Source organism: Theropithecus gelada, chromosome 13 (genome assembly GCF_003255815.1).
Source record: "Theropithecus gelada isolate Dixy chromosome 13, Tgel_1.0, whole genome shotgun sequence".
Classification (NCBI taxonomy): domain Eukaryota; kingdom Metazoa; phylum Chordata; class Mammalia; order Primates; family Cercopithecidae; genus Theropithecus; species Theropithecus gelada.
The window spans coordinates 92061387-92087263 of NC_037681.1; the positions used below are offsets into that span (position 1 = coordinate 92061387).

At 35.3% G+C, this 25877-nt stretch overlaps 1 protein-coding gene across 5 annotated transcripts in view; it reads left to right on the top strand.

The window, feature by feature from the left end:
- ZNF638 (zinc finger protein 638) overlaps positions 1-25275 on the top strand; it is a 152553-nt gene extending 127278 nt beyond the window's left edge. For 3 of the 5 annotated variants that reach the window (XM_025353710.1, XM_025353712.1, XM_025353711.1), the window contains exons 17-28: positions 44-172; positions 1815-1856; positions 2344-2478; positions 4349-4474; positions 8718-8755; positions 12914-14135; positions 14725-14790; positions 16533-17484; positions 18606-18710; positions 21362-21463; positions 23182-23300; positions 24953-25275. In XM_025353710.1, the coding sequence (XP_025209495.1) occupies positions 44-172; positions 1815-1856; positions 2344-2478; positions 4349-4474; positions 8718-8755; positions 12914-14135; positions 14725-14790; positions 16533-17484; positions 18606-18710; positions 21362-21463; positions 23182-23300; positions 24953-25018 (3102 nt within the window). In that variant the 3' untranslated portion in view covers positions 25019-25275. Of the gene's footprint in view, positions 1-43; positions 173-1814; positions 1857-2343; positions 2479-4348; positions 4475-8717; positions 8756-12913; positions 14136-14724; positions 14791-16529; positions 17485-18605; positions 18711-21361; positions 21464-23181; positions 23301-24952 lie in introns of all 5 variants that reach the window. The other 2 variants (XM_025353709.1, XM_025353713.1) reach the window with 2 other exon arrangements.
- Positions 25276-25877: the final 602 nt, after the last annotated feature.

The window sequence follows — 25877 nt, forward strand, 5'->3', positions numbered from 1 at the left end:
TTAACGTAAGAATTTTTTGTTACCGTAATTTCTATTTTAAAAGGCGTATATAGAAATAAATAGAAAAGCTGCTGAGTCTATGATAAAATTTTATAACTGCTTCCCAGTATTGATGGATGGAAATCAACTCTCAATAAGTATGGCTCCTGAAAACATGAATATAAAAGATGAGGTAAATCAGACCACCGTTTTTACTAGCTCTTACTAAGTTTTTAAATCAGATTTGTTACAATCTGTTAAATGTTTTCTAGTTTTCCACTTTGGGTCACATTTTTCTCACAAACACTAAGAAAGCTTCTTCCTGTCCCTCCAACAATCACCCAGTCACCCATCCAACTGTTTGAGAGTTACTTTCATTGTGAGGGAATCCTGTTCTTCATGCATGTTGGGATGGAAAAAAGATTGAATTTTATCTAAAAAAAAGGTTTCTCTCTTATCTTTCTGCCATTATCTGTCATCTAAACTAGGATTCTGGAAGTTATCTTTAATTTTTTTTCTATCATTTCTTACATTTAGTTTCCTGCTAAATCTTGTTTAACTCAGTGAGCTTGTTCCCTCTTCCTCATCCCATATACTATTGCTTTATCTCTTAAAAACTCTTACTAGTCCAGGCATGGTGGCTCACGCTGGTGATCCTAGCACTTTGAGAGGCTGAGGTGGGAGGATTGTGTGAGCCCAGGACTTCAAGACCCAAGACCAGCCTAGGCAACAAAGTGAGACCTCATGTCTACAAAACTTAAAATAATTAGCTGGGCCTGAAGGCGCACACCCGTGGTCCCAGCTCCTCAGGATGCTGAGGTAGGAGGATCACTTGAGCTCAGGAGTTCGAGGCTGCACTGAGCTGTGATTGTACCACTGAACTTCAGCCTGGGTGACAGAGGGAGACCTAGTCTCTAAAACAAACAGACAGACCGCCTCCTGGACCTTTTGCGTATACAAAAGTAATTGTCTTTTCTACATACACGCTACCTTCAGTTTTATAAAACTGCCTCAAGTTCTCAGCTTTTATCTCATGTACACACCCTTCAGTGCCTCTATGTGGCCTATAAACATTTATTGTCAACTGCTAAGAAGCATGAGGTAGAAATATTGTATGCATTACATGAGGTAGAAATGTTACATCCTCTCTAGAGGCAGGTAGAAATGCATGTAATGTAAAAATACCTTTCATTAAGAATCACTGTAATGTGATATAATTGGCGAGATTGTTTTATACACTTCAGTAGTATCAACAAGAAAAAAAGTTTAGGATCCTCAGTCTTACAAAGTCCAAGTTCCTTTGCCACACACAAAGCCTTCCATTAGTTGTCCTCTGCCTGCTTTGATATCCTTGTTTCATGATGTTCTTGACCTCTTCATAATTCAGTAGCATCAAGTCTGCATTTATGCTCTGTGCTGTTTTATTTGCCTGCATTTCTGTTCTTTCTCATCTCCTGCTTTGCTTAGTTAACTTTTCTTTTGTAATTTGAATTATCTTCCTGTTGTCTAAATTAAATCTCTTTATTCTTTATATGTGAATTTGAATGTCTTTCCTAAATGGTACTGTCTTACTAGTCTTTTATGTTCTTAGGGGATATTAGTCTTTTATGTTCTTAGGGGAATAAGAAGAATTAAATTGTATGAGTTAGGATGAGGCTTGTTGAGGAGAAAAAGATTTTTGGAAAGAATGTAAATCTTGCTGCTGCTTAATTTTATGAAATACTTTGTAATGCATATTTGTATAGATTGTCATGTTATAAATCTTACCTAAGTAATTATTTATTTGTATGAGAAAGAGCTTATACCATCAACCTTTATCTATTTTGGCTTTTTAGGAAGCTATATTTATAACCTTGGTAAGAGAAAATGACCCAGAGGTGAGTTTTGCATTTAAATGCTTTTGTATACTTATTTAATTGATGGAAACATTGTTTTACTTGTTTGCCTTTTAGGGATTAAAACCTTAGAACTAATTTTAAGATATTGAGGTGATGGAAATGTCAGATGGGTCTTCTTGGTACAAATAAAAAAATAAAGGGTTATTGTAGTCCTTAATGTGAAAAGATTGTTCAGGTACTGGAGTGCATACTCAGTGGTCTAGTAGGTCAATATCTTGTCTGAGGATGTTTTGGGTAAACATTATTATGATAGAGATATTTTACTTCCCATTTTAGTACATCGTTTTACTGATTACTCGTATGTAAAATCAAGACCTCACTATCTTCCCCCATGTAGTCATTTTCTTACTCTTGGGAGAGAACATCATCTAACCTGTGTAATAGTTTAAGTTAACGTTAATCTGTTTTACGGTTTGTTGCTTCAGCTGTGGTTTTTTCTATGCTGTCTCTTAAAAAAAAACTACAGGCAAATATAGATACAATTTATGATCGATTTGTACATCTTGATAATTTACCGGAAGATGGACTTCAGTGTGTACTTTGTGTTGGACTTCAGTTTGGAAAAGTGGATCACCATGTATTCATAAGTAATAAAAACAAGGTAACAAGTTCCCTCATAATTTAGCTATACATTCTATAAAGAATATATAATAACCCTGTATTCTGACGATCTGCAACTTCTAACTCAGCTTCTGATCTGAAGCACCTATAAATATTAACTACTTTGCACGATTATGATAAACCAGAATATTTTATTCTAGACTGTGCCGAGAAAGAAGAGATGATCTCTCTTTCTTCCGAACTCCTAGTTCTTAAGGAAAAATAAGACTTACACATGGGGGAAAGGTAATATAGTGCAGACAGCATTATCTTACTGGGAAGTTTAGACCTGAATTCCTTTGGCTCTCATCTTAACTATCTTTGTGGTCCTGGCTAAGTTGGTTTATACTTACTTGTAAAATGAAAGGGGTATTACCCAATATTTCTTTTAAGTCCCTTCCAGCTATGTAACTCCTGAGTTAGGTCTATTTGTTTGTTTATATGGAAAGAGAGAGATATAGATAAAATAATTGCTGGATGCAGTGGCTCACTAATCCCAGCACTTTGGGAGTCCCAGCACTCAGCCTCGGCTGAGGCGAGGGGATTGCTTGAGCCCAGGAGTTTGAGACCAGCCTGGGCAACATAGTGGGATGCCGTCTCTACAAAAAGTTTAAAAATTAGCTGGGCATGGTGGCATGTGCCTGCGGTCCCAGCTGCCTGGGAGGCTGAGGCAGGAGGGTGGTTTGAGCCCAGGAGTTGGAGGCTGTAATGAGCCGTGTTCACGCCATTACACTCCAGCTTGGGTAACATAGCGAGATCCTGTCTCAAAAATAATCATTCCTTACTTTCATGATTTGGCCTCTTAAAGAACCAAAAATTATTCATCTGTTTACATTTGGTATGCCTTCTGCATTTAATATGTGTTTCAGCTGTATGTTCATTAAAATTAAATTTTTGTCAACCATATTATTACCTAGAAAGGCAGGGTTTTACCTAAAAGTGGACAGTATTCATAAAGAGCACTTAATTAACCAACAACTAGATAATTTCTTTGATATGCTTCTGACAAATAGAGCATAGAATGGAATATGATAAATAGTGTGGCATAGAATGGAAGGTGGGGCACAGATGACACATAGGAATTCTGAACCTTTCTTGTAAACATTTTTAATCCTCTGTTTAAAAAAATACCTATCATTCTCTTCAGTTTTGCCTTGCCTTTACAACATTTTAAGGATTGCTTTCTCTTGTTTCCTTTAAATAAGGATTAACCTTACCTTTGTAATCACATATCTGAAACCTGAAAGAAGAATATATTCCAAACTTTTAAAACAATTAAAAACATTTTTATTGTAGCAAAATACACAAATTTTACCATTTGTAAGACATAAATTTAACATTTTAACCATGTTTAAGTGTTTTATTAAGCACCTTCACCACCATCTATTTCCAGAACTTTTATCTTCTCAAACTGGAAGCTTTCTATCCTTTTGACAATAACTCGCCATTAATTCAGCCCTTATCAACCTTTATTTCTGTTTTTATAAATTTACTCTAGTTACCTCATGTATGTGGAATTGTATTTGCTTTTTTGTGACTGGCTCATGTCACTTAGCATAATGTCTCTAAGGTTCATCCATGTTGCAGCATGAGTCAGATTTTTCTTCGTTTTTAAAGCTGAGTAATAATTCTGTTTTATGCATATAACACATTTTTATATCCACTCATCCGTTGATGGGCAGTTGAGTTGCTTCTCACTTTGGTCTGTTGTGAGTAATGCTTCTGTGAACATGGGTATACAAATACATGTTCAAGTCTCGGCTTTCATTCCTTTTAGGTATATACTAAAAAGTGGAATTGTTGGATTATGTGGTTATTCTAATTTTAATTTTTTTAAAGAAATATTCATAACTTTTTAATCTTCTCCAAAGGCAATTCTTCAGTTAGATAGTCCTGAATCTGCTCAGTCAATGTACAGCTTTCTGAAACAAAATCCACAAAACATTGGTGACCGTATATTGACCTGCTCATTATCTCCAAAGATAGACTTACCAGAGGTAAGATTTCTCTTGCTTCAGCTTTTGTGCTTTTAGAAAATACAGAGAACATAAAGGTCAGTCTTAGGCAGTAGTCAAAGTGTTTCTGTGTTTAGAGATGATTTTGACAATTTGTTTTGCAATCAGTGTTCCAATTTTCATAGTTTATAAAGCAGTATAAATTTGTCTAAATGAGAATAAAGAAATTTTCAACAGTGTAACATATACATTTGCATATTTATTGTTGGCATGTAGGTATCTACATTTTTGTGTACAGTGACTCCTTGTATGTAACATGATTGTCTCCAGAATGCAGCTACTTTGAATCCATTTTGGCTTCCTCTGGGTAGAAGGAAGTTTGTTTATTCTTTTTGTTTCAGTGATATTTATTATAAACTGTTTTGGGGTTAAGAAATAAGATTTCACAGGTTCTTGGCTTACGCAGTAGTACATGAAGGAAAGCTATGAATAGTCAACCTTTGAAAGCATTAAATTCAAACTCAGATATTTTCTCCTTGTATTCCATTGTGTGCTGATGGCAGAGGTAAATAATGGGACCTTACATTTGGTGTCCATGTGTTGTTTGTCAATCTGTTAAAAACCTTGTACTATCTAAAGAAAAAGGCAATTTCATCATCTAAATCTAAATTAGAGTATCTGTAAGTAAATGTATTACGATAGGTACCAGTTTAAGCACAAATGAGTGGCTCATTTCACTTCATAATTTCAGAAAAAATATTTTTAAAGTTTTTAGCTATTCCTCAGCAGAACATGCATTTTTAAAAATTTGTCATTTATATTTTTCAAGTTATTATTTAGTTGTGTTCAACTAAGTTCAAAATTAAACACTGACTGACTGTACAGAAATCCTTATCCCGGAAATACAGTCCCAAATTCTTAGAGTTAAAAGAAAATTAAACCAGTGAAAATTTACATAAACTTCTGCTTGAATTGGTACTTCACTTCCTAAGTGCTTACCCAGAATCTTATTCATATAGCTTAAGTTGGATAATACATGTGGCTTATTTATAACCGTTTTTAATTGACTACTATTTAAAATGAGTAAAGAATCAACTTTATATTATCCTCTCTTCAACACCTACTGTTTTTGTTAGACTGAAATGTTACTTCTTTGTTTAGTATGTGTGACCTTTATTTCAATATCTGTAGTTAGCTTGTATACAAAACAATGTAGCACTCCATTCTAAATACTGAAGACTAGTATCTGCATTTTTGATATCATGAATATGAAAATATTTACTGCAGAATTAAGTAGTAATGAGAATGGGTTTACAAAGAAGGCAATATGTAATATGTGTCCATAACCTCTACACTCACAGCTGAGTTTCTTATATTCCCAGTCATTTCTCAAAATGGTGCCACATTTTCATTTTCATAAGTGTTTAGATTATGGTTTTCTTGTATGGTTTAGAGTTTGTATTTTGTTGTTGAATGGGGAAAAAATGGCAGTCTTCATGTTACTCTGATCATCTGTGTAACTTAGTTACTATTTGTTCAATGAAATCTCCTTTCAGAGCTATTCTTGTGACTCTTTTCTAAAGTTAGGGCCATTTGCTTTGTCGACCAATTATACACCTTTGGTTTTCTTTCATTGTTTTTCTGAATTATGTCTGCTTTTTCTTGGATTCTGTCACATCACAGGTTTTCTGTTTGCTAGAGTACATTCTCAAATATATATATATATTTTTTTACCCCAGAAAGTATGTAGAGGCAGTACATTTTCTGAATCTCTGAATGTTTGAAACCGACTTTATTTTGCTCTTACGTATTTCATTGATTGATTGTCAGGATGTAAAATTCTGTGCTTAGGCTATTTTTCCTTTGATTATTTTTAGCATCCAGAATCCAGTATTAGGAGAAGGCTGATTTGGGTCATAACTATTTTGTTCCTCTGAAAGGTTTTAGGATTTTTATGTTAATTCTTTAAACTAGTTTTTATGTTTGTTGGTTTTAAAGACGAAGTCTTAACTGTGTCACCTGGGCTGGGGTACCGTGGTGCAATCATGGCCCACAGAATCCTCAACTCCTGGGCTTAGGCAATCCTCTCACTTTAGCCTCCAGAGTAGACTCTAAGGGCATGCCACCATGCCCGGCTAACTTTATTTTTTAATCTGATTTTTGATTTTTGTTTGTGTGTGTCGATGGGGTCTCACTGTGTTGCCCAGGCTGGTCTCAGACTTCTGGCCTGAAGTGATCCTCTACCCTGGGCCTTCCAAAGTGTTGGAGTTACAGGTGTGAGCCACTGTGCCTGGCCCTAAACTAGTATTTATCTAATTCCTTTTCTGTATGCTTACATTTAGGTATTAGAATACCATGATGAACATTGTTTCAATGTCCTAGGCCTCAAGGATTATATTTTAGTGGAGGAGATAGACTATAAACAGATACAAGTGGTAAAAAGACTGTGAATAAATAAGTTGAGATAAAAAGAGAATGATTAATGTGGGGAATGTGTATCTTAAAGTAGTCAGTGATAGTCCCTCAGCAGAAGAGTTATTTGAGAGACCTGACGGAAGAGAGCAAGCTTTAAGAAAATTTCAAAGAGGAGATTTTTTAGACAGAAGAACCAGATCAAAGGCTTTAGGGACATATTTAGTGATTCAAGAATTTCTAAAGAGAGGGTTGGTAATGCTAGTCCAGTGAGCAAGGTTTTTTTCTTGGTTTGCGACTCATTTCCTACATCCTGTGTTTAGAGCAGGAAGTTTTTCTTTTTTTTTTTTTTTTCCTTTTTTTTGAGGCGGAGTCTTGCTCTGTTGCCCAGGCTGGAGTGTAGTGGCGTGATCTCGGCTCACTGCAGCCTCCACCTGCCGAGTTCAAGCAATTCTGCTGCCTCAGCTTCCCAAGTAGCTGGGACTACAAGCACGCGCCACCATGCCCACTAATTTTTTTTTGTATTTTTAGTAGAGATGGGGTTTCATTATGCTGGCCAGGCTGGTCTTGAACTCCTGGCCTTTTGATCCGCCTACCTCAACCCTCCCGAAGTGCTGAGATTACAGGCGTGAACCACTGCGCCCAGCCCCAGGGAAGTTTTTCTATTATTATTTTTTGATTTATTTCCTTCAATTTTTAATATTCTATTTTTCTGGAAATAGCACCAGCACTGATTTCATAGATACTATATTCTCTCGAATTTTTCTGAGGTTGTTCCTTTGAGTTTTTTTAAAAGGCACTTCAGTTGTCTGAAATATCTTTTCTTTAGCTTACCTTGTTCACTTTTGTGCATTTGTTTTCCTGTTATTCCTTTATGAATAAGGAAGTAAGTTGACCAGTATAGGTATCTGATGTAGAGTTCCTCTGATACCATACAGGGTTTTTTTTTTTTTTCCTCTAATAAACCTTTCTCCTGAATGGAAAGCTGCTAATAAACACTGTCTGTAATTGGGACTTAAAAACCATCATCTTTAGTTTTGGCAGTATCATTAGGATATAAACTAGACTTATCACCAGATATCCCAGTAAAGGAAGTCTTTACTGTTGGACTCAAACACCTATGCCAGGAATCCTCTCTAGACACATTGAATTTCCTTAAAGCACCGTTTTCAGTTTTTAGTCTGACAAAATCTTTCTAGAAAGTTTCTACCCAGAGAATGCATGATTTCTCAGAAAAGGCTTTCTTCTATTATGTATAAGCTCTAAATGGCAGATATTTTTGCCATTTTGTTCACTGATGCATCCCAAGTACCTGGGACAGTGCTTGGCATATAGGGATGGATTTTTAATTCCTGCCCTATTTGGGGGCTCCAGAATATTGCTTTTTTGGGACCCACATACCAGATAAATAAAATATCAGATATCAGACAAATATTTAAAAGGATTATTGTTCAGTTTTGTTCAGCATTTCTAGGTATTTTGAATAGGAAACTTTTTTAGACAGCTCATCTCTCTTAGAAGTCTTTTAAAATAATTCCACAAGGAAGATGTTGATATTTCACATTTATTGTTTAGGGAAAAGATAGAATTTCCAGGCTTCTAAAGTTAAAAAAGTTTCTCATTTATAGCATTATTAAGGAAACTTATTTTTTCATTAATGTAAGTTATTGTGTGTGACCTAATTTGGAGGTCTTTAATTAGAAAAAAAAATTCTAGAACCTGATAGTAATGTAGACACTGAAAACTAGCTGCTTTGATACATTTTTAAGAGTTTTTTTTTTTAGCTTAAATTTTAACTAAAAACATTGCTTTTATAGTTAAATATTTCAAATCCAGTGGAATAGCCTCTAATAAAATGCTGATTATATTACAGGTGCAAACTGAGCATGACCCAGAATTAGAAAAAGAAAGGTATGTTGCTGTATGTTTACTAACACTTTTGTGTAGTATTTAGTTTCTGAATTTTATTGCTGTATTTTATAGTAATGACTCACATGTAGTGAAAAGTTCTATTCTACATATTTATTCTGTGTACATATGGGCTTGCTACAGTTTTCTTTTTGGATTCAGCCTGACCTAGGAGTTTTCTTTGTTGTTTTTTGTTTATTTACTCTCATTTAAGTATTTACTGAATATTTAGGATAACTGAACATATAAACAGTTTCAATTAAATAAACCACTTCTTTATAAAATGTTTTAAGATTCTCCAATAACTCAACTTCACAAACAGTAATTACATTGTTTTTGTTAGATTTTCCTATTCCAAAATAAACACGATAGTAAAATTTTAACCTTTTAACGTTACTTAATTTCATTGCGTATTTTGATATTTTTAAAAACAACTGGGTCGGGGCAAGTAAGTGTCCAAAAAAATTATGTATACAGTTTTGCATTATCAGAGCAATGAAAGCTTGTTTTTCAAAGTCTCCACAAAGTGGTGACTTACAGCCTTGTTTTGACCACATAAAGTACACCCTCTCCTTAATAACTTTCTCATTCTGATGAGTGTCTGCCTTATCACCACCGTTGTTCCACCAATTAATGACTTGCCTTTCACTGCTATTCACTGTAAATCACTGGTTTAGAATATTTCTTTTTCCTCCTGTGTACTGAGCCATCCGTATTTATTAATCCATATTGTAAGAGCGTATATTTGTTTGAAACAGCAGTTTGAAAGTGTTTAAATATGAAAAGTGTTTATCTGATGCACTGATGTTAAGATCCCTGTAAAACAGAATGTCTTAATGGATTTTTTCTTCTCAGTAATTTTCATAAAATCAGATTATTTTAGTTGATAAAGATGATGAGTACGTTAAAATATACCAGGAACGTTAAGCAATAGGTTTGCTCTGTGTGTCAGCACAGGGTTTTTTAATTTGTATGTCATCATACTAGGTGCATTCACATACCTAAGAAATAGTACCACCAGCAGTGTGTGATGTGAAAGCTCACAAAGGGCTTAATAAATAACAGTGCCAATGTAGTACTATATATAGACCTAAAGATTGGTCACGAAAACTCTGTGGCAAAACCCATTTTATTTCATTTTACACAGTTTTTTTGAGGTCCGCATGAAAAGTTGTTGTCCATAGCAATAGCAGTTGATCATTGTTCTCCTCTCATTGTTTAGACATAACTTTTAAAATTGAATATATTTCTTAATGACTTTAGAGCTATTCAACCTCATAAAACTAATTTTTAAAATTAGCACCAAAAACTTATTAATTCCCTTTTTTTTTTTTTTGACTTACATTAGAGAAAAAAATGTGGAGTATGTCCAGAATACTAAACGTTTCTTTTGGAGTGAACTGATGCTGAGAAAATACTATTTGTTGGTTTTGTTGTGTGTGTGTTTTTTTTTTTTAGAGACAGGGTCTTGCTATGCTGCTCAGGCTGGCCTTGAACCTCCTGGGCTCAAGCTGTCTTCCCACCTCAGCTTCCTGTGTAGCTGGTACTACATGCACTTGTTTTGTTTTGTTTTGTTTTGTTTTGTTTTGTTTTAAAGTGCTTATGGTTGCCAATTCATTATGAATATGATTCTTTTGTTTAAACTATTTAAATACTGTTTAGAGGAAACTCACGTGGATACAATCATAATTTAATAATTCACATTATGTCTGTGCTCATCCTGTTGACATGTAAACAGATTAAGGCCACAAATAAGAATGCTAGATGAAATTTTTCTAATTCATTAATATTAGAAAGTAACCAGTTGGCCTCTGAAATAAACACTAATCTTCAGTGTTGTGAAGTCCCAGTTTAAAGTTTCTCAGGATGTTTGCGTTTCAATGTTAACGTTTGTTCTCATGCCCAGCTTTTACTGTATGCTTTTTCCAAAGACTGTGAAATTCTGGTATTATTGGGATATTGGGGCAGGAGGGAGGAGTGGCAGATGAGATATCTATATCTCAAATGCCTTTCTGGAATCCTTTTTTGTTCCATTTCCCAGAATATGGCTGTGTTTTCATTTGATCGTTACAAAGGGTGGTTGTTTAACTTTGGTGTTAATGTAATTTATTTGACATTTCAAACTCTTTTCAAACTAACTTGATCAATATTGAGGCTTTTTTTCCATATTAGCCAGAAAGCAGATACTAGTTTTGGTAAATGACTTCTCTAAAGAGAACACTATGATTTAAAAAGACTAGCACTCAAGGACAAATATGGAATTAAATAATTTTTCTGAGTAGACCTGTGTTCTCTGTTTCAAGTATGGAACTGTAGAATGATTCAGTTTGTATGAAATATAATAACTTTTTTATTGAAAAACTTGTAAAGGGGAAAGTCTTGCTGTATCCTTGAGCCAGGAATCAAGGTCTCCATTGTTATTCTAGCCCCATAGATGTTTTTACATAGGCGTAAGTTTCTAAAGCTTTTATATGCAGTACAGTAATGAGGCAGGAATTTAATATATTCATTATTGGAAATGAGTCTTGTAATTTAAAGACAAAAGCTTGTTTTGAGAAATAATACTCATATACCTGCTGTAACTGAATGTCACTACTCTTTTTCCTGTTGTGTTTTGCCACAAATTTTATTTTGAATTGTAAAGATTTGAAACTGTTAAAATTAGCCATTTATATTTTGAATAAAAGGGGTGTGATTATTTCAAATAAAAACCGTTTTAGCATGCAAAGAATAACTTGCACAATGAATAGAATATATGTTGATTAAGGTTTAGGGTCAAGAGGTATTTCTGTAATCTGGTAGAAAAGTTTTCTCCTCAGGATGTAACCTTTGGGGCATGAGGGAAGACCAGTTTGGTTCAAATGATTTAAGACCCTGATGTGGTAGCACGACTTATTCCAATACTTCTTAAATATGGTTAACATCTCAGCACACAGATATACATCATCTTGTGTTGTTAACTAAAGGGTACATGGCCACCCTCTAAGAAGCAGGTCAAAAGGGATGATGGCTCATCCTTTCCTTCCTTAAAAAATAGGAGAAGAAAGTCAATACTTTCTAATAGGTTTTGATATTATAGGATCACTTTCTGGTGTCTTGCTCCAATCTACTGCTTCTCATTATGTGAATATATTTGGTAAATTTTAATTTGCATTGATAGCATGTTGGGCATTGTTTTTGGAAGCTAAGATTTTCCTTGTTCTTCTTCAAGAAAACCTCTGATTTGTGGAACATTAATATAAAAATAACTTATTTTGTGTCTACCTCAGTGAAGGTACTGGAATTATAGGACCACTCACTTTTCATATACTTTAGATTTGGGGGGAGACCATGATGAAATAAGATGAATTACATATACTTGGCCATGCATTTCTTCCATTTCTTCTGAATAATATTACTTACACATTTAAGTTAAATATTAGAATTATACATTATTCTCTTGAATTGGGAAGGTTTATTTTTTAACATATGTCTTCTTATAGCCAAAGGCAAATATTTATAATAAGACTGTATGTTCACATAAGGTGATTGTATAAGGTTTTGTCACTAACTTTAAATCTTCACTAGAGTATATAAAGAATACTTTCCAAAAAAAGTTTTAAATATTATTAATAAATATGGTTCTTAGGTAATTAAATATTTCACACCCAAAAAAAATAAAAAGGTGATATGATTTAGAGTATGGTCTTTTCCCCCCACCAGTTGCTTTTCTGTTCTTTTTAGGTAAGGTTCACTTATAAAGTTTTAAATCGTAATGCATGGATCATTAGTTTTATTGTAGAACTGTACACATATTTTATTATTTCAGTTACCACTGTTGGGAATAGGACCTGATAATATTTGAAGTGTCTGAGATTCACATTTGTCCTTTCAGTGTCAGGGGTTAGCTTGACAGAGAAGGGAAAATATTGGCTATAATCACATAAGCACAAAAGGAACATATCAACAGTCATAATTTATATTATTTACATATTTCCATCAAATCATCTTAGCCATTTTATGCCAATTGGTTGGATTTCCCAGTGCTTATTACGAATGCATCAGGAAGTCTTAACAATTGGTGTCAACAGGATTCTTTATAATGGTTGAATTCTCATCATAGTTTGATTTTTGTTTGTGTTTTTGTTTGTGTTCTTTTTGTTTGTTTTTAAATACTTTTAGCCCTGACTTGAAAAACAATCCAGTTGATGAAAGTGAGGTGCAAACAGCAACTGATAGTCCCTCTGTTAAACCTAATGTGCTTGAAGAAGAAAGTACTCCCAGCATTCAAACAGAAACTTTAGTACAGCAGGAAGAGCCTTGTGAGGAAGAACCTGAAAAAGCAACATGTCATTCTGACTTTGCTATTGAAACTTTGGAGCTTGAAACTCAAGGAGAGGAGGTCAAAGAAATTCCTTTTGTAGCATCCACTCCAGCCAGTGTTGAACAATTCACTGAAAATGCCGAGGAGTGTGCTTTAAATCAGCACATCTTTAACAGTGACTTGGAGAAGAAAGAGGCAGAAATTGTTAGCCCTAAAACAGCATTGTTACCATCTGACAGTGTGTTTATAGAAGAAAGGAACATCAAAGGAATTCTAGAAGAATCTCCATCTGAAGCAGATTTCTTTTCTGGAATTACACAGACTATGGTAGAAACTGTAGCTGAAGTAGAAAAACATGAAACTGTTTCAGAAATATCGCCATCAACTTGTATTGTGACGTTAGTACCGGGAATTTCCCCTGGGGATGAGAAGACAGTGGATAAAAAGAGTATTTCTGAAAAAAAAAGTAACATGGATGAAAAGGAGGAGAATGAATTTAATACTAAGGAAACCAGAATGGATCTTCAAATAGGAACAGAGAAGGCTGAAAAGAATGAAGGTAGGATGGATGCAGAAAAGGTGGAAAAGATTATGGCAGCAGTGAAAGAAAAGGCTGCAGAAAACACTTTATTCAAGGCGTACCCAAATAAAGGAGTGGGTCAGGCTAATAAGCCTGATGAAACTAGTAAAACTAGTATTCTGGCTGTATCAGATGTATCTAGCAGTAAACCAAGCATCAAGGCTGTTATGGTCTCTTCTCCTAAGGCAAAAGCTACAGTTTCAAAAACTGAAAATCAAAAAAGTTTAACAAAATCTGTGCCCAGAGATCAAATAAATGCTGAAAAGAAACTTTCAGCCAAAGAATTTGGTCTGCTTAAACCTACAAGTGCCAGGTCAGGCTTGGCAGAAAGCAGCAGTAAATTCAAACCTACTCAGAGCAGTCTTACCAGAGGAGGCAGTGGAAAGATCTCAGCCCTGCAAGGCAAGCTTTCTAAACTGGATTACAGGGACATAACAAAACAATCTCAGGAAACAGAGGCTAGACCTTCCATCATGAAACGGGATGACAGCAACAATAAGGTGAGGAGGGTAGGAAGAATGGCGCAGTGTGTCTTTGAAGTGCTTAGCTCCGCTGCTGTAGCTATGGAGTAGGAGATGTAATTTTGTTTCATACTTTCATCTCCTCACTCTACCCCAGAAGCTTCCATTTCCTTTTCTTAAATGATTCCATTGTTTAAGCCAGTAAACATTTAGAGTATTAAGCTCAAGTTCATAATTTATTGACAAGTTTGAAAAGCATTATTTGGATACAATTTGGAAACAACTGTGGTTTAAAAAAAAAGTCTGCTGTGAATCTCCTAAGGTGATTTACCACTCGGCTTCTGAATGGGAAACTGTTTCCTCTCTTAAATTGAAGCTTCCTTTGTCAGGTCACTGCCTAACTAGACATTGTGGGACGAAAAGATCAGTAAAACTGAATTTAACTACAACTTGTAGAGACTGTGCCTATACTGTTTAGTGACTGTTGACTTAGTTTTGTATACGTGTTAATTTGCATAATTGACTGTATTTGGGTAATGTTTACTGGGTTTTTTTTTTTTTTTTTTTTAGAACATTAGTAATCTGGTTGTAAATTCTGTTTTTCTGTATTTCTTATTTATTATTTCAGACTTTGACTGAGCAAAACACTAAGAATCCTAAAAGCACTACTGGTAGAAGTTCCAAATCTAAAGAGGTAAAAAATGGATCACAGACCTTAACCCTTCTTTTTCATCTCCATAGTTCATCTATCTTACAACTTGTGCCTGCCTTAACAATGTTAGAGAGTAAGCATATAGAGCAAGGGATAGGAATGAGATGTTTCATTTTTAACTTATCTCTAATTCTACCATTAATTTACTTTTTGACCTTGAGCTAGTCTAAACACCTTGTGTTCTTGGGGTCGGGGGGGTGGGGGCGCAAAATGTTATACAGGGACAGAAAGAGAGTATAGTAGGGAAATACCTCCAATCTCATATTGACAGGAATAGGTTGTAGACACAGAAAAAATTATATATGTAAAAGAGACTGACATTTGACTTGAGTCATCCTCATTTTGTTAAAACAGGTTATCCTTTTGGCTGTAATTGAGCCTTAAGTGGATGGTCTCTAAGATTTACTTTACTGGTACCAAGTTCCATTGTCAAACATATTTTATATTTAGTTGTTATTTTAGGTTTTTACCATTCGTAGAATTTTTTTTCAGTCATTTTACTTTTCTTATCTGGTAGGGGATAAATTTGGGCCTATGTCGTTGGGGCAAGGAGAAATGTTACTAGTTTTAAGCAGAAATAAGGATTATGGCTACTAAAGCAGAAGTAAGGATTACGGCTACTTCATTTTGCTTTGTTAACTTGATACTGCAATCGCTTGCAGATACTCTCCCTAGAAATTACAGGGTACATATTCTAATGTCGTTATTATATATAATAGCAGTTGATCATTGGTAACACACTAAGTGTATAGGAGCCCCGGTAGGAATTTATCTTCTTTACTATTGACAGCATTGAAAAAATTACAGATACTGTTCTTTTCAAATACAGTTATATTAGGCATTGAGTCTTAGTAATAATTTTTTCATACAACTTTCTCAAAATGTAACCATTATATTTCTTTTATTATTATTATTACTACTATTATTATTATTATTATTATTACTATTTTGCAATGAAGTTTTGCTCCTGTCCCCCAGGCTGGAGTGCAAAGGCACGATCTCGGCTCACTGTAGTCTCTGCCTCCTGGGTTCAAGTGATTCTCCTGTCTCAGCCTCCCAAGTAGCTGGGATTACAGGCGCCTGCCACCACGCCCAGCTAATTTTTATATTCTTGGTAGAGACGGGGTTTGACCATGTTGGCCAGGCTGGTCTCAAACTCCTGACCTCAGTCGATCGGCCTCCCAAAGCGCTGGGATTACAGGCATGAGCCACCACGTCTGGCCTGTATTTCTTAAAATATGTATTCTATATATAATTAATTAATGTGTAATCAGTATATACTGATAAATAGACTAATTAGCTGTTTACTTTCTAACTATATTTGAGGTGCTTTTAGAAGTCCAGTAAGTCTCCTAGAACACTTATTAGATGTTTGACATATGGAACAGTACCTCCTTTGTATTGTCTGACAAATACTTTAAATGTATTTTTATGTGTCATACTTCAAAACTCATCATTTAGGAAATGTAATCTTAATGAATTGAAGTAAAAGTGAAATTAGGTTGATATTGTTAGGATTTTACCTTTGGCTTATACTTTGTGAATTTATAGCTAAGTCATTTGTGGGGCTTTAAAAAAAATAACTCTTAATTTTAGCCTTTAGGAAACCTAATTTGCACTGAAATTCTCCCACATGATCTTCATGCACATTTATTGTGACTATTTGGAATCTAACCAGTGGTCAAAATTTGTTTATAATACTATGATTTTTAACTTTCCAGCAGGAACCATTATTTCCATTTAATTTGGATGAATTTGTTACTGTGGATGAGGTTATAGAAGAAGTGAATCCTTCTCAAGCCAAGCAGAATCCACTAAAGGGAAAAAGGAAAGAAACTCTCAAAAATGTTCCTTTCTCTGAACTGAACTTAAAGAAGAAAAAGGGGAAAACTTCTGCCCCTCGTGGTGTTGAGGGAGAACTATCTTTTGTAACACTGGATGAGATTGGGGAAGAGGAAGATGCAGCTACACATCTAGCACAAGCTCTAGTCACTGTGGATGAAGTAATTGATGAAGAAGAACTAAATATGGAAGAAATGGTAAAAAATTCAAATTCACTTTTTACATTAGATGAATTAATTGACCAAGATGATTGCATTTCCCACAGTGAACCTAAAGATGTTACTGTTCTGTCAGTGGCTGAAGAACAAGATCTCCTCAAACAGGAACGCTTGGTAACTGTGGATGAAATTGGAGAAGTGGAAGAGCTACCTTTGAATGAGTCAGCAGACATAACTTTTGCCACTTTAAATACTAAAGGAAATGAAGGAGATACTGTAAGGGATTCCATTGGCTTCATTTCTTCTCAGATGCCCGAAGACCCTTCTACTTTAGTTACTGTAGATGAAATACAAGATGACAGCAGTGATTTGCATTTAGTGACTTTGGATGAAGTAACTGAAGAGGATGAAGACTCTCTGGCTGATTTTAACAGCCTTAAAGAAGAACTTAATTTTGTTACTGTTGATGAAGTTGGAGAGGAGGAAGATGGAGATGATTTAAAAGTTGAATTAGCACAAAGCAAAAATGACCATGCCACAGATAAAAAAGGGAATAGAAAGAAGAGAGCTGTGGACACAAAAAAGACAAAACTTGAAGCCTTGTCCCAAGTGGGTCCAGTAAATGAGAATGTTATGGAAGAAGATCTAAAAACCATGATTGAAAGACACTTAACAGGTAGATAATTGGAAGGGGTAGTCTTTTTGTTTTATAAGGGGATTACATTTAAAATTAATTTTAAAATACATGTTGTGGCATTACCAATAATGTCACCCAGTATTGATATTAGAGGCCAACAGACAGTTAAAAGTCAACAATAAATTTTTCAAAGAAATGTGTACAAGTTTCACAGTTTTTTAAAGTTACACAGCAGAACTTGGTCCAGGTTATACTTCAAGAAAGGATGACAAAAAAACAGAAAACAAAGTAACCAAATTAGAATTGAAATAAAAATGATATATTTGTATTGTGGGAAAAAGACAACTTTTGATAAATAGAAGAACATTTACATCAGATTGCCTTCTAGTTTTTGCTTAGACTTAGGATTAAGAACTATTTATAAAGGAACTATTTTATTTTAAAGTAATATGGTAATGATACAAAATAGTAGGGCAGCTCATTTTCCGAACTTGAGGGAGATAAACATAATTTCCATTAAGAAAATCTTGAAGCCAAGTATTGTGGCTCACATCTGTAGTCTCAGCACTCTGGGAAGCCGAAGTGGGAGGATCACTTGAGGCCAGGCGTGTGACACCAGTCTGGGCAGCCTAGCAAGACTCCATCTGTACAAAAAATAAATGAGCCAGGGACAGTGGCATGCGTCTGTGGTCCCAGCTGCTTTGGAGACTGAGGCGAGAGGATCGCTTGAGCCCTGAAGGTCGAGGTTGTGACGAGCTATGGTTGTGCCACTGCACTCCAGCCTTGGTAACAGTGTGAGCCACTTTGTCTCCAAAAAGAAGAAGAAAAACCTGAAAGATTTAATTCACCTAAGAATAAAATACTAGGAAGGTCCCACAGGCTTATGGAACAAATTAGGAAAACATAGACACCATGAGAAAAGAAGTTAGAAAAGCATAGTTATTTGGAAAATGATAACTGGGAACAAAAGGAAATGCTTAGATTAAACTGAGTATTTTAAAATAGAATTCTTCTATTTTATATTAGCAGTAGGCTTCCCACCCAGATTTGGGTATTTTTAGCAAAAATGTATAATGGTGATTCAGACAGTATAATATGTTTAATTTAAAGCAATTTAAAATCTGTTACTAGAGCAATAAATTAGGACTTTCTTTTTAAAGCTAAAACTCCAACCAAGAGAGTTAGAATTGGGAAAACTCTGCCATCAGAAAAAGCTGTTGTGACAGAACCAGCAAAAGGTGAAGAGGCCTTCCAGATGAGTGAAGGTAAAGCAGGATTGTTGGAATGGGAAGGAAAGTTACACAACACAAGAGAGTAGTTGAAGTTTTACAGATCTAGCTAAGAAGAAAAGTAGAAAATCAGTGGAATGGAGCAGGGGTGGTTATTAGATGTGGGTAAGATTTTGATCTTTGTAATGTAGAGAGAATGGATTATTGATATTAGAATGTGACAGATTAGAGGAAATGATCTTCGAAAGGTTTTCTGACCATGTTGCAGCATCAGAGAGAAATTATTTATTAACTGGCTATTATTTGTGGACCTTGCTATATGGATGCTTCTAAGCAGCCAGCCAATGAATTAAACAAGAAATCTTAATAGCATTTATAAAATTTAACTTGAAACAAATAAGGAAATGTCTAGTGAGAGATAATACTTTAGTCACTCAACCAGATATTTGTCATATTCATTGTATTTGGCATCTTTCATAACAGTGTTAAAAGGGTAGACGAAAGTACATAGCTCCTGCTCTCAAGGGGTTTATTGATTCAGAGAGGTTAAGCAAAAAATCACCTTACCAGTATGATTTAAATAGAGCACTATAAGTATATCACTTTTACCATTCTTTTTGTAGCACCCTCATTGCCCTCTTTCTTTCCTATCCTGTCTTCTCTAAAGAAAACTTACCAAGTATGATTTGGTCCAAGGAGTTAATTGAATTTGATTTCAGGTGGGCTGTCAGTGCTGCTCCCAATATATTAGAGGTCTCCTTCCTTTACTATTTCCTAACCAGATGTAAAAGTAGCTTTTTCTCCACTCTACATCACCTAGCCCGTTTCTCACTGGATGTCCTTGCTTTCGTTTTTATTTCCCAGAGTAAATCTAGGATCTCCCTTGTCTACCAACTTATATTTTGCTTTGTACACATAAAATTTGGCCAAGTTTTTCCCATTGAAAGAAATATCCCTTTGACCTTGAAATCTCTCTAGCTCCTATCTTTCCTCCTTGCTTTTAGAGCAAGACATCTAGAAAGAACCACCTACTTTTACGTCTTAATTTTCCATTGAACTGGATGTATTTTGGTTTCTTTCTCCTGCCGCCTTCCTAAAAATGATGTTGATGACCCCCAATAGGTTGTTGTCAAACATGATTTTTTAAAGTGTTTTCTTCTTAAGTTAGTCTTACTCTACTTTCCCACATGATTGGTTACTTTTGATAATGCCCTCTCTTGAAGCTCTTTGCCAATTCATGGTCAAGTGGGTATTCCTTCTTCCTTGTCTATTCTTTTCCATAACCAATCTTTGATAACCAAGCTATAGGTGGTAATTCAGTAATTAGATTCTCGCATGATTTCACGAGGTCACTCCCGGACTTCAGAATTTCTGTATGGTAGGGCAACTTTAGCAATCAGCTTGCTTAGAACTACCTCATTGCAACCAAGTAATATAAAAGGATGATTTAGTTACTGCTTACGTAACAATATATTTCTGCTAATGAACAATGTTTTGACAAAAGGACCCAGCTTAAGAAAAAGTCATTTTTCCACACAATTGTAAACCTAAATCATTTATTTTAATTTATTTTAATTATATAATTTTATTATATGTTATATATTATTAAGATAAATGTGCCTTTGGAGTGGCAGGAACAGATATGTTTGGAAAAGTTTATTACCCTGATGAAGAAATAAACAATTATAGAAAGAGATTGGAGGCAAGGAAACCAGATTATTTTAACCATCAAGTTAAGAAAAGGATGATACCTTTTTCTTATTGACTGTAGGACTTGATGGCAGTAAAATGTGAGGAGTAAGAGTAAGTAATGATTTCAAAGTTCCTGGCCATCCCCTCAGGGAATACTAAAGAGTAGCCCAGATGTATGGAGGGAACACTGAACTTGAAGTCACAAAGTCTTCGTTCCACCCTGTGTCACTCACTAGCTATGCAACCTTGGGCATATCTGTTTATTACCTCTTTTGATTGTGCTTTCTCCATCTCTGAAGAAGTAGGGATGGGATAATAATGATTTCACCTGCCTATCTTACATGAGATAAAAGCTAAATGATTATATATGTAAAAGGGTTTTGTCAAGTATTAGGCAACAGTAAGGCATTTCAGCTACTGAGGGTAATCAGAATTGCTTGGAATCAGTCTTCATTTTTGTCTGTCCCCAAGATCATAGTATGCAGTCTGCTAACATTGAGTGCTGCTTACGTGTTACTCACTTTGGTGGGCTTTAACATTTATATTAATAATTTTACTTGTGATTCTAACAGGGGTCTTAGGCTATCAGTTTAGGCTCAATTTTCTAGGTTGGAAGGGCCTCAGTATTGGGCCATGGAATCAATTTCTGCTGGTACCCTTTTCCCTTAATCTCCACTCTGCTCACCTTAGCACTTTGCATATATAAGTTCTCTTGCCAGTAACGATAGGACTTGTATTAGTCTTTAAATTCTGCCTGGAACATATATAAATAAAATTTGCTGTTAGCTTTAGACTGTATTCCTAAATCCATTTGAATGGATTTACCCATTTATTCCTCACATTAAAGAATCTTGGAGAACATTGTGCAAAGAATGGCCAGATGGGATTAACCAAGGGGGGTTTTCTCTGAGTTTTAAGGTAAGAATTATCCAGTGTTAACTTTACAAAGTCTGTAAATCTATTCTGAATAGCTTTTTTTCCTTGAAAAATTTTAGTTGATGAGGAATCTGGATTAAAGGATTCAGAACCAGAGCGAAAACGCAAGAAGACTGAAGACTCTTCTTCAGGCAAATCAGTGGCATCTGATGTCCCTGAGGGTAAAGTTAAAATGACATTTTTTTCTTACCTATATGAAATAAAAATTCAACACCATAATGAGTATTCTGTTGTTCAGATGAGTAATTGGGTAACCTTGCCTGCACTGTCATTTAATAGTGGAAATTTGCATGTTTTACACAGTGGCATTTTTGAAGACAGCTTACTGGGCTGTTTTTACCTGAGAAGGATATTTTTACTGCACTCTTGAAATCTGGGATGTATCTCCTGTTTTATTCCTCGTACTTTCTTTGCCACTCTGGTGAGAATTGAGTTATACTTGCCCAGGCAGAAAGTCACTCCAGTTAAGCAGAACATGCTGAAAGTCTTTGCTAGCCGACTTTGTTCATGGTCAGCTAAGGTGAGCTGAGGGGGACCTTATTCAGCCAGCATACTCCTCAATCAGACAGTTGCCCAACATTCTACCTCTTCTCTCTCTTTTATTTTAACGTGATTCCTAAAAGGTTTATTTTTATTGTATTTTATTTTGAGACAGGGTCTCACTCTGTCGCCCAGGCTGGAGTGCAGTGATGTGATCTCAGCTAACTCCCAGGCTCAAGCAGTCCTCTCACCTCAGCCTCCTGAGTAGCTGGGACTACAGTCATCTACCATCACACCTGGTTAATTTTTGTATTTTTGGTAGATACAGGGTTTCACCTTGTTGCTCAGGCTGCTCTCAAACCCCTGAGCTCAAGCAGTCTGCCTACCTTGGCCTCCCAAAGTGCTGGGATTACAGGCTGGAGCCACCTCAACTGTTAGGTTCTTTTTTTTTTTTTTTTTTTTTTTTCTTGAGACGGAGTCTCGCTCTGTTGCCCAGGCTGGAGTGCAGTGACGCAATCTTGGCTCACTGCAGGCTCCGCCTCCCGGGTTCATGCCTTTCTCCTGCGACAGCCTCCCAAGTAGCTGGGACTACAGGTGCCCGCCACCACGCCTGGCTAATTTTTTGTATTTTTAGTAGAAATGGGGTTTCACCGTGTTAACCAGGATGGTCTCGATCTCCTGACCTCGTGATCCGCCCGCCTCGGCCTCCCAAAGTGCTAGGATTACAGGCGTGAGCCACCGAACTGTTAGGTTCTTATGTAATGACTTGGTATTCTGAAGGATTATTGAACAGTTCTTTGTTATCTGAAGATTCTCCTTGGGAATCTATTCAACTTGGCATTATACCAAAGCAGTGGCATACTGCCTTTCCCTAGAGGCTCTGGAATATTACAGAATGTGTTAACGAAATAAAAACTTACGTTTTCTGATTAAAATTACTACTTTTGATCCCTAAATTTATAGCAGTGTGTACTGTTCTTACATTTAAGTATATACTGTGCTTAATATTTTTGTCATGTTTAAATAAATTGATGAAGGCCCGTTGTGGTGGCTCACGCCTGTAATCCCAGCACTTTCGGAGTCCAAGGCAGGCAGATCCTATAGGGGAGGTCGGGAGTTCGAGACCAGCCTGGGCAACATGGTAAAAACCCATCTCTACTGAAAATACAGAATTAGCCGGGCGTGGTGGCGTGCACCTATAATCATAGCTACGTGGGAGGCTGAGACAGGAGAATCACTTGAACCCAGGAGGCAGAGGTTGCAGTGAGCTGAGATCGCACCACTGCACTCCAGCCTGGATGACAGAGTGAGACTTCGTCTCAAATAAATAAACAAAATAAATTGATGAACACAACTGGAGATTAATTATTGTTAATTTTCTTATTTTCTTATCCCCTAGAATTAGACTTTCTCGTACCTAAGGCTGGATTCTTCTGTCCAATTTGTTCCCTATTCTACTCAGGTGAAAAAGCAATGACAAATCACTGCAAGAGTACACGTCATAAGCAAAATACTGAGGTAATTTTTAAAATTCTTTAAATTTTAAATTTAAATTTTAAATTTTAAATTTTATTAAATAAATTAATTATTTAAATTTAAATTAAATTAAAATAAATTTTAAATTTTAAATTCCTTAAATTTTAAAATTCTTTAAATTTTAAAAATTTAAGAATTTTAAAATTCTTTAAATTTTAAAAATTTAAGAATTTTAAAATTCTTAAAAATTAAAATTTAAAAATATTGAGGTGTTGTTAATTGTCTTAGAATCAAATTATTTATCCACCCCAAACGTACATTTTCCCCCCCTTTAGGAGAATGTTTATGCCAGTTTATTCCTCTTAAGTCCTGTTTTCTCGTTCAGTGTACCTTGCCTGTAATTTCTAGTCTTTATTCCTTTTCCTTGAACAGCAACATTTGCCAGAGTAGATTCTGCAGATCACTAAGTCTCATATGACATTCCATTATTAAAGAAACTGCGTATTTTGATGACCTCTTCAGTCATGTAGACATTAGCACTTTATTAAAGTTTCTAAATTGTCTAGCCGAAATGAATCCGCTTAACTTCATGCAACTCATTTATTAAACTGATTTAATCACAAAACCTTTTAAATTGTACTCATCTTTAAGAAGTGTTACTCTAGAGAATCATCATTAGCCATAATTGAAGTGGTGGTTCTAGTTCCTGCTGAATATTTGAGAATTTTGTACATCCTCTCTGTTGAATTTGTGGCACAGACACTCATCTAATGCTGGATGCTTATTTAATCTCCTCATCAACTTCATGAGATAGATGCTATTATTTCAATTTTAAGGATGAGAAAACAGACTTAAGGAGGTTACGTATCTAAACCCAAGGGCACATAGCTAGTAAGTAGCAGACCTAGGATTTGAACTCAGCTCTATTTCATTCTAGGCCCAAGCTCTTATACATTGTGCTTTGCTACCTGTGTGCTTAACTTAGTTCGTCATGTCACTTTTCCATTTAAAACCTTCTAGTAGCTTCATATTGCAACTTGGTCTAATATCCAAACTTCTTATTTTGGGTCTTTAAAGCCCTGCATGATCTGATTCTTTTCTACTTCTCTGAACTCAGTTTTTTTTTTGCGTTCTGTGTTTCAGCTTTTCTGGCTCTCTTTGTTCTGTTTTTCATATGTGAGAGGCCCATTGCTGCCTTTGCACCTTTATATTGCTGTTGTTTTGCCCCCTCCCAGTCTCACTTGCATGGCCAGTTCTTCATGTTTTTTGTCTCAAATATCAGTTCCCCAGAAAGGTCTTTGCTTAAGAAAGACCTAGCTAAGTAGAACCCCCCAAAAAGTTCAACCTCAGTTACCTTTTTGCTGTGTCTTTAAAGTGCTTACCACCACCCCCAAACTATTTTATTTTTTTATTTTATTGTTTCTCTTCTCCCATTAGAGTGTAAGCTCTATGGTATAAAAAATCCTATCTGTCCTGTTGCCCACTGAATCCTCAGGCACCAAGCGTAATACCTGGTGTATCATAAACATCAAATGACTGATGTATGAAAGGAAGAAATGTTTATATAAGGCACTGTGTTTATAATACTTTGCAGGATCAGTTTCTTTTAAATTATAAATATACAGTAGATAAGTTTGCACACATAGCAAAATAATGTCTAATAAGTATTTTATATTGCAAATTGCTTTTAACAGAAATTCATGGCCAAGCAAAGAAAGGAAAAGGAGCAGAATGAGGCTGAAGAAAGAAGCTCTAGGTGATTGGGGGAAAGTGGAAAGAATTATACTAGAAATTTGTTTAGGGTCCAGTTGATTTGTGTATTTTTGTTATCATTTAATTTGTAATTTTCATTTCAGAAGCAAATATTCGTGTTGTACAAATTTCTGATTGCCCTAAATGTAGAGAGACTGATGGGGAAAGTATGATGGGTTTGATTTTTATATCAAATCATCAGGCATGGAGAAATATCTTTTAGAAGTGTTAAAATAAATGTTCCTACTGTATATTTAAAATACCATCTGTGTTTGTGGCTGATTTTTTAAAGACTTGCTTGCCTCTTATTGCAGACAAAAGTTTTTCACTACAACTCCTGTGATTTGGGATGTTTGGGGATTCTTCATGTATCACTGGAAGTCATAGCATGACAGTATTTTACTTGGCTTCAACCATTCATGTATATACAGGTCATAGGTTTCTTAAAATTCAGTTCTTTTCTGGATAAAATTAGATTACAGCATGTTTTCCCCAGATAGGTTTGAATGAAACTTTGCTTGATTTTTGTATGTATTGGAAAGGTATTTTTTCTGTTTCTGGTAACACTTGCTGTTTCTGCCAGAACCCATTTAAGGTAACACCAAGCTGCTCATTTATTATTAGCTTGAATCCGCAGAGCAGCTATTACTTCTGTGGACCACCAGAGTAGCTTTTTAAACCATTTGAATTATAGTTGAATATGTTTATAAGAGGTTTTAAGGGCACAAAAAATAATTGAATGGCTAGCAGGTGATGGAAATAGCCCTATACTTTTAAGTTTTTAGATTGAGCCATTCTTCAGACATAGTCTGCTTACTTATAATTGTTTTAGTATTTGATGCCTCAAGATAGAGTACACCAATTAAT